Source organism: Gossypium arboreum, chromosome 5, assembly GCF_025698485.1.
Source record: "Gossypium arboreum isolate Shixiya-1 chromosome 5, ASM2569848v2, whole genome shotgun sequence".
Lineage (NCBI taxonomy): Eukaryota > Viridiplantae > Streptophyta > Magnoliopsida > Malvales > Malvaceae > Gossypium > Gossypium arboreum.
In genome coordinates this window covers 33,581,021-33,589,509 of record NC_069074.1, presented here as the reverse complement: position 1 = coordinate 33,589,509, position 8,489 = coordinate 33,581,021, and the positions used below count along the sequence as shown (strand labels likewise).

The window sequence follows — 8,489 nt, the reverse complement described above, 5'->3', positions numbered from 1 at the left end:
TTTTACTTAAAGCAAGCTTAGAGGTCTCTTTATTTTTCATATGCGTTTTTAACTAATTTTTATGAAACTTTGGAGTGGTATTTCTTTTATGGCAGAATCTAGCTTTCACAGTCGATAGGAACCATACTTGAGGGCAAGCATGGGCTAAGTAGGGGGAATTTGATAATACTCTAAAATGACGTATTTTTATATATTAATCATGTGTTTATTTTGAGCTTGAGCCTACTAATTTGAGCTATTTATGTCTTTTTATCTTTTAGGGACTAAATTGGAGGCGAAAAGTAAATTCAAGGGAAAAAGCGTCAATTTGGAGATTAAATGGGCCAATATGCAACGTGGGACAAATATGGTGCCAAAAGTGCGAACATGGAAGGCACAAGGACTTAAAAGCAAATAGAAGAGATTTTATTTTGGAAGACTTTATTTTCTTTTATTCTATTAGGATAATTAATATTAAGATAATTATTAGGATTATTCAAATTTAGGATTTTATTTTAATTATCTTTGTTTATCTTTAATTAAATGTATTTATCTTTTTAGAATTTAAGTTCAATTAGACTATCTCCCTAGCACTATAAATATGGGGTGAAGTGACTCTATTTGAGGATCTTTTTCTGTAAACACTCTCCCCCAAAAGTCTTTTGTTCTTTCATATTTCTTTTCAATAAAATTTCTTTTTCCATATTTTTATTTATTTGCTTTCCTCCATTATCATGAACAACTAAAACCTTTCTAGCCAAAAGTTGTCAATATTTCCCCAAAAGGGTCTTGAGGCCTAGAATCCGTACTTAACCTTCTCGCCAAGTATTCATCGTTTCTCACTTTTCTGGTGACGCTTCCGTCCATGGCCCTTAAGTAAGCTTTTCAAGATATGCAAAGGCGGCCGCTTTGTATGTTTTGGAAGGATCGCATAGTCGGTTCGTTAACTTATCATCGTCGAGGTTGGCGAGCCAAAGAGACAAAATGGCGTGCGATTCGCCATTGAGAAGCGTTGATCTAGCATAGATTACTGGCTAGAGTCAGGTTCCCTAAAAATCGTAAATCTAATCTTTGGAGCTGGTGGTTGTAGGCGTCCTCTTCCACTATAACTGGCTTACTTGAGTCGAGAAGGATCATCCAAAAGCCAAGGATTGAGCCCAAGGCGGAATGAGACAACCGGAGGTTGGAACTTTCCTATAAGAATTTCTTTTCTCTTAAAACTCTCTTTATTATTTTTATTATTTTCGTAATCATAATTTCAGTAAACTTTAAATTCTGTTTTTATTTTATTTTCGCTTCCAAAATCAATTCTTAAATTCTTTTTTTTTTCCAGAACGCAGTTTTCTTGGGCACGATTACGCCTGAGATTTTGAGAGACAAGCATTCGTATAATCCGGTCCCTGAGGATTCGACCCTACTTCCCCTTTACTATTTCTTTTTCATTATTTTACAGGGAATAGGATATTTTTGGTGCTCTCAACGACCGCATCACTTGTCCTGCTCTTTATTGTCCAATAAAGTAATTGTCCTACTCCATTGCTCACCTCCTTAATTTTGTTGTCTCTAACCTCTTTCAATTTAAATTATAGATTTAACATTATTATTATTTCTTTTCAATAATGAATAATAAATTAGATTTTTTTCTTGATTTTAAATTTTTTCTTCTTAAAAATTTTAAATTTAACTAAAAATACTAAAAATCAAGAGTAAAAATATAATTTTTCATTCTTATATTAGAAAAGAATAAGGATTACGTGAAATCACAGTTTTATACCATCCTTTCTTATATATTATATATATTTTCCTATAAAAAATCATAATGATCTTTGTATTAAAATTAGATTTTATTTGGTCGTTTTTATTAAAAAATAGAAAAAATTATATCGTTAAATCAAAATATAAATTAATTTTTTAAAATTGCATCTATTTTAACTGTTAAAAATTTGTTCACGATACCAACATGAGACACAGTAAGCTCACCACGTACAATTGCTTGGCTATTTTGTCTATTACACTAGCTTTTAATAGTAGAAATAGATGGAAATTTTAACAAAAATGACTATACAGAATTAATTTGTCTATTTTTTATTAAAGAAGTAAAATGCAATCTAACTCTTAATAAAAGATATTTGCAATACTTTTACTTATTTTTGCTCTTCTTTGTCAATATATATTAAGGTATAAGATAAATAAGAAAACATCTATTTCTTTGAAAATACACTATAATATATATATATATATATATATATATATATATATATATATATATATATATATATATATATATATCTACGTAGACAAGTTTTCTGAAGCTCAAACCATTTAAAACACATATGCCAACAACTAGGAACACAAGGTTGGAGTTAACCAACTATTCTCCACCTACCACCTTGTCTACAACAACTAGTCCATTTCATTAGTCTTATAGGAAGATATGGTTTGAGCACAATATTAATTCTAAAATTTGAATAAAATATTAATATTAATATTATGAGTTTATAATTCCATCTCTCCCTCAACTCAAATTTGTAAATTAAAAATTAAGGTGATATTTAATATAATAATAGTATATGAATTTATTTTTAATAAAGTAACAAATGTCATAAGTTTTCTTCTTTTCACTCAAGCGGTAGATGTAAAACCTCAAATAAATGCGGCCACATCAATCGCGCCTAAATGCAGTAGATACACCAAATCTCCACTACGTGGTCCCTCTTACAAATATACCGACACGATTAAGACAATTTTCTTCAAAATCTTGGGACATGGGTATCATAAAATACAGCAAAACAATTTTTTTTATTTTTTTATAATATTATTCGATAGAATTATAAACCCGTACATGTTCCTATTCAATATTGAGACGCAAATAGCTTTATGATTTTCTAAAATGACTTGAATGTTGAAAAAACCTGTTATTGGATTTCATATCGGAGGGAAAATGAAAAACAACATCTTGTGTTGGGCATGTTCACCCGTATTTTAATGGTGTTTCAATCCTTTCTACTTTTTTTTTGTATTTTTGACGTATTTTTCATGAACCTACTGCATCAGAATCATAAAGATGCAAGAGAAAATGACTTATACAAAATAAATGTAGACTTGCGTTTTTCATTTGTTCTTCTCACTTGAAGCTAGAATTGAACCATTAGTCAATAATCAAATTTACATCCTCGATTGCGTCCTCGACTGTGATACTTTTTTTTTTTCCATTTATTGGTACTTCTTCAATCAACTAATACAGCAAAACCCAGATCCTAGAAAATTCATCTTCAGATTTTTCTAGAAAGTTGCCAACAGGTATTCTATACTCATCTTCCCTGCCATTTCTTTAATGAAATTTCCATTGCTTATAATAGTGTTTTCTTTCTTTAAGTTAAAGTTTATAATATTTACGTAAGAAATACATTTTTTTTTAATTTGCTTACCCTTTCCTGTTTTTCAAGTGAGTTTCCATACATACACATATAGGAATTGTGAAATTGTTTTGGTTAATTTTTCTCCGTATGCATCATCCCATTTGATCATTTTGTAGGTGGGATAGTTTGAAAGAAGCAAGTTCTAGACTTTTAAAAGGTTTGTCTTAATGTCAACTTGCTCTTTTGATTATATTTATTAGTCATAATTGAACATATACTCTTATACCATTTCTGGGAAAAATCAAGTGCTTGTTCCATCTTAATAGATTGCTTCATTTTATCTTATTTATTTTTGGCTCAGGCAATCTTATTATAACAAGTTTTGAGTTCGCAATGGGATTCTTGGATCTGTTAGTTGTGGCATTGGTGCCAATTCTAAAAGTGTTACTGGTAACTGGTGTTGGTTTGTTTCTTGGCATAGAAAAGATCAACCTGTTGGGGCCGGAGGCAAGAGACTACCTGAATAAAGTAAGTAAATCCATTTTATTACTCCCATAAACTTGGAAAAACATTTACGTTAAAACCTATATTACCCGAATTCCGGGCTGAGTGTTGATTATGGGTTTTTTTCCTCTATACTCATGTCCAAATTTACCTTCACTATAAGTCTTAAATTCTTGTATTTCAATGGTTTTTTTTTTTTATTGGATTAACTCTTATTAGATATAATTGTATATGTAAAATTTTAATTTTGATTCATTTTCATAAATTACTGATATTATTATCAATAATTTTACATTTACTCGATGTATACATAAAAATTATATTTATCAAATATGAAGTAATTGAATTTATTTGTTTTTCTAAAGATATGTAATTGGATCAAAATTAAAATTTCATGTATAAAATTAAATTAAAATTAATTTTTATGTATAATTATACCAAATTAAAATTAATGTATTATATTAAGAGTTAAAATAATGTTTTACAACTACATTTTTTCTTTGCTGATGTACAGATTGTATTCTATGTATTAAGTCCTTGCCTCTTACTCAGCAACTTGGCCGAGACGATCACTTACAAAAGTTTGGTTACCTTGTAATAAATCCAATTCCATTCAGATGATTTATTGGTTTTTTTTTTTCTCTACTTGAAGCTAATTTTCTCAATCTGTTTCTTGTTTCTTTCAAGATGGTTCATGCCAGTCAATGTTCTTCTAACATTTCTCGTTGGCTCAGCTCTTGGTTGGATTCTTGCAAAACTAACTAAAACTCCTAGACACCTTCAAGGAATCGTCATCGGTTGTTGTTCCACAGGTTCGTTTTTCTTTCAAAACCAATGATTAGACTGTGGCTACATAAAACAAGGGTCACTTCGTAAGACACAGTTTTCTCGACAGAAAAACAGTGAAGACGATATTCACCCTCCGAAGTGGACAATAATTTGTAATGCGGCGCAGTCCAAAATCTAGTTCCGTTTGTAGCTGTTGCTATTGTCAATGAAAGTACATGTATGTTGTATGTGCAGGAAACTTGGGAAACTTGCTTCTCATTGTTTTTCCAGACATATGCGATGAGTCAAATAGTCCATTTTCAAAGTTATCTACTTGCTCTACCGATGCCGAGGCATATGCTTCACTATCCATGGCAGTATGATCTCGGATTCGAATCTTTTCCATTTTTGAGTCGTGCATTCTAGCGATCTCGAATCTTCTTTTTCTGTTATGAAACCTTTCCATTTGTAGGTAGGAGCCATTTTTACTTGGGCATATGCGTATCCTTTGGTGAGCTCTTATGTTATTAAGAATACGGAGCACAGCTCTATCCAGTCCTCCGAACCATCACCCGACAGTTGCATGGAACCGCTACTATCACCTAGTTATAGCCAAATTTCTGAAGACAACTCGGTGGTACTCGAACTGCCTCTAACTAATATGCAGGACGGAAAAAAGGTTTACTCTATTTCTATTTTGAAATTAACTAATATCCAGCTCAATTTGTCATGAGGCTCAGCTAGCGGTTGCGAAATAGGTTTCTGTAAAGCCATTGAGCCTTAAGAAGTGTATTCAATTTATTTATTTTCTTACCATATCATACTGATAGCTGATGCATTTATCCCTCAAATCATGAAAATGGTATTCTTTTCGAGTAGATGCCATTCAAAGAGAAGATTGTTCGGTGTATAAAGTGCATTACGAGTAAGATCGACTTAGAGAAGGTGTTCGTACCATCGACTATTGCATCGGTATGTAGTTACATCGGTTAACAACATCTGCACCAGGCTCTTTGCATATCTTTCTTACCAATCATTATCATATTCTCTCTTCAGATAGCCGGGTTAATCATCGGGATAGTCTCTCCGTTCCGGAAAGTACTAATAGCAGACAATGCACCTCTTCGAGTAATCAATAGTTCAGCAGCTTTGATAGGGCATGTTCTAGTCCATAACTCTTCCGGATTCTAATGCAGGGAACTTGAGATGTCTTAAACTAAAAAGGATTTGCAATTCCATTTGATTTACAGGCAGGCAGCCATTCCATCAATGACCTTGATAATGGGGGCAAACCTTTTAAAAGGTTGTTTCAATGTTTTAACTTGTTTTGAAAAGTTTAATAATGTTGGATTTCATGACAAAGAGTAGATCTGTCTTACCTTGCTTGAATTAAAATCTTAATGAAGAGATGGTATTGGTTTTTGGCAGGTCTAAAAAGATCAGAAATGAGTTTGGTGGTGATTTTAGGGGTAGTTGCAGTTCGGAACATTTGCTTGCCATTGTTGGGGATCGGTGTTGTTCAAGCTGCACACCATTTGGGGGTGGTTGGATCAGATGCTTTATATCGATTTGTTCTAATGTTTCAATATGCTGTTCCCCCTGCAATCAATGTCGGTAAGATTACCACCTAATACAATCTTCATAATATATATATATATATATATATATATATATTTTCTATTTTACCCAAACATATCTCCATATTCATATCTAAATCTGTTGATCTGAACCCATACCCAACATGTTTTGATCCAATATTCAATTCATTTGAAAGCAAGTGCTACATATACGGTTTGAGAATTATGATAGTTAATATGGTTGATGGTCTAATGTAATGAAGTAAATATGCAGGTACAATGACACAACTATTTAAAAGTGGACAAGGTGAAACATCTGTGATTTTGTTATGGTCATATTCTGTAGCTTCCATCTCTCTAACGCTTTGGTCAACACTGTACATGTCTCTTGTCTCTAATTCCTCCACCAAATAAGACTATATAATGCAAGTTAACTGTTGCTTGCATTCCAATTTTTAATTATCGACATTGTTATCTAAGCTTATATCAAAATCAAAATTAACTTAAATAATAGCATGATGATTTGAAAGTTATTTTTATCTTTTTACCAAATTTTATCTTTTACCAAATTCCTAAAAGAATTACCATTGCATTCTTACTATTCTAACTTATTTTTTTTAATGGATTTTCATTTTCCAAATTACCTTTCAAAAATAATTTTCTTTACCTAAAAATGTATAATAACCAAATTTTTTCCAGATAAACTCAATTTTAGATTTTATATTGAATTTGGATTTGAATTGATTCCCATATTTGACTTATTTTATTTTTAATTTTAAAATTTAAAGTCCATTTGGTGGCTTTGTCTTCTACTTTCGATCTTAGCTTTAATTTTATTTTCAATTTATTTTACTTTTTTTTTTTTGAATTGTTGGGCCTAAAAGTTTAAACACGAATATCTGCCTAACAGGCCACCAATATCAGCAGATTGAGCCCACTTGCCCACAACTCCTGTAATCACTGCCACTGCAGTGCACCATGGCCACCACCTATAGCAACTTATCCAGGCCCTAGCCTAGCACATTAGCAACCTCCTCAGCCTAACACTAGCCTAGGCCACCAAGCCCAGCCCACTTGCATCGCCCTAAGCCCCCTTCGACATTTACCGGCCCTAGCAGGCGACCCCTTCCCCACTTAACCACCCATGCACTGCTAATGTTAGCAGCCTAAGGTTATATTGGTTCGGTTTAATAGGCTTTTTTAGAATTTTTAAATGTACATCATAATTCGGTTCGATTTGATTCAATTTTTATTTTTTCATATTGATAAAATAAATTTTATTTTATAATTTTTGAGTAATATTTGGCAAAACTTCAAAGTTTTTTCATCAAATATTTCTAAAAGCAATAATTTTTCAAGAAATTTTAAATTATTTTAAATACAAATATTTATTTTTATATTATAAAATAATTAAAATTAATTATATATTAAATACAAAATAAAATTAATTCGATTTTGAGTAACCATAATTTTTAAACTTACATTCTATAAATCGTCCAATTACCTTAATTCGGGTCAATTTTCATTTTGGTCGATTTTTTTCTCAACCTTATAGCAACCCTTAACCCTGCCTGCCATCAAAGAATATATGCCCCAAAGATGAAGGGATAGCACATGTGACTTATCAGATAATAAAGCAAAAAAACCGCAAATTGTAAAGGTTTTCTTTGATGTTACTATGAATAACTACCAAGTTGTTTACTAATAGGACAGAACTCATGGAATAAATAAGAGTTTGCAAAGGAATTTCATAGGTTGAATTATGAGGATAACAATGAGTTTTTGTTTTGAAAATAAGTCTATAAAATTTAGTGAGAATTTTACTTGATACTATTTTAAGTGTCTTAGAACATGTTTTTTTGTGATTGTCGTGTAAATTATTCCTATAACTTGTGATGCCATATTATCTTCTATTAAAAATATTATGCTTTGATTCATCATAAAATGAGTCAGTGTTAGATAAATGCTTAAGGTATGATGTTTTAAGCATAACACATATCATATGGAGGATGAGCAATCCAAAGAGAATCTATCACTCTAAGATTATGTTTAGTAGTACTTTTTAAAAGTACTTTTGACATGAAAAACACTTTTGAAACAAAAGGAATGCTAAACAAGCAACTTTTGGATGAGAGTTTTTATTTTTCAAAAGAACTTTTCCCCAAATGGAGAAGTTAAAATTTTTTAGCTTTTCTCTCCCAAAAGCACTTTAGATAGCTTAATAATGTTTTCACCCCTCCGACAAATGATATTTCCTTCTTTGGTTAATTGCTTAAAAAATATTTTAAATTTATTTTTCATA

The 8,489-nt window shown here is 31.2% G+C and overlaps 1 protein-coding gene across 1 annotated transcript; it reads left to right on the top strand.

The window, feature by feature from the left end:
- The first annotated feature begins 2,663 nt into the window (after positions 1-2,663).
- LOC108452084 (protein PIN-LIKES 3-like) lies at positions 2,664-6,698 on the top strand. The gene is made up of 12 exons (XM_053028703.1): positions 2,664-3,279; positions 3,515-3,555; positions 3,700-3,866; positions 4,357-4,436; positions 4,530-4,654; positions 4,866-4,987; positions 5,083-5,289; positions 5,490-5,582; positions 5,667-5,771; positions 5,865-5,913; positions 6,039-6,224; positions 6,462-6,698. The coding sequence occupies exons 3-12, from the start codon at positions 3,732-3,734 to the stop codon at positions 6,599-6,601; spliced, it is 1,242 nt and encodes a 413-aa protein (XP_052884663.1). The 5' UTR covers positions 2,664-3,279; positions 3,515-3,555; positions 3,700-3,731; the 3' UTR covers positions 6,602-6,698.
- Positions 6,699-8,489: the final 1,791 nt, after the last annotated feature.

What these genes read in the sequence shown, in the direction of transcription:
- LOC108452084 (XM_053028703.1), top strand. Translation starts at nt 3,732, where the DNA reads ATGGGATTCTTGGATCTGTTAGTTGTGGCATTGGTGCCAATTCTAAAA. An exon ending in CATCGGTTGTTGTTCCACAG is followed by an intron (nt 4,655 to 4,865) that starts GTTCGTTTTTCT and finishes TTGTATGTGCAG; the next exon opens with GAAACTTGGGAAACTTGCTT. An exon ending in ATGCTTCACTATCCATGGCA is followed by an intron (nt 4,988 to 5,082) that starts GTATGATCTCGG and finishes TTCCATTTGTAG; the next exon opens with GTAGGAGCCATTTTTACTTG.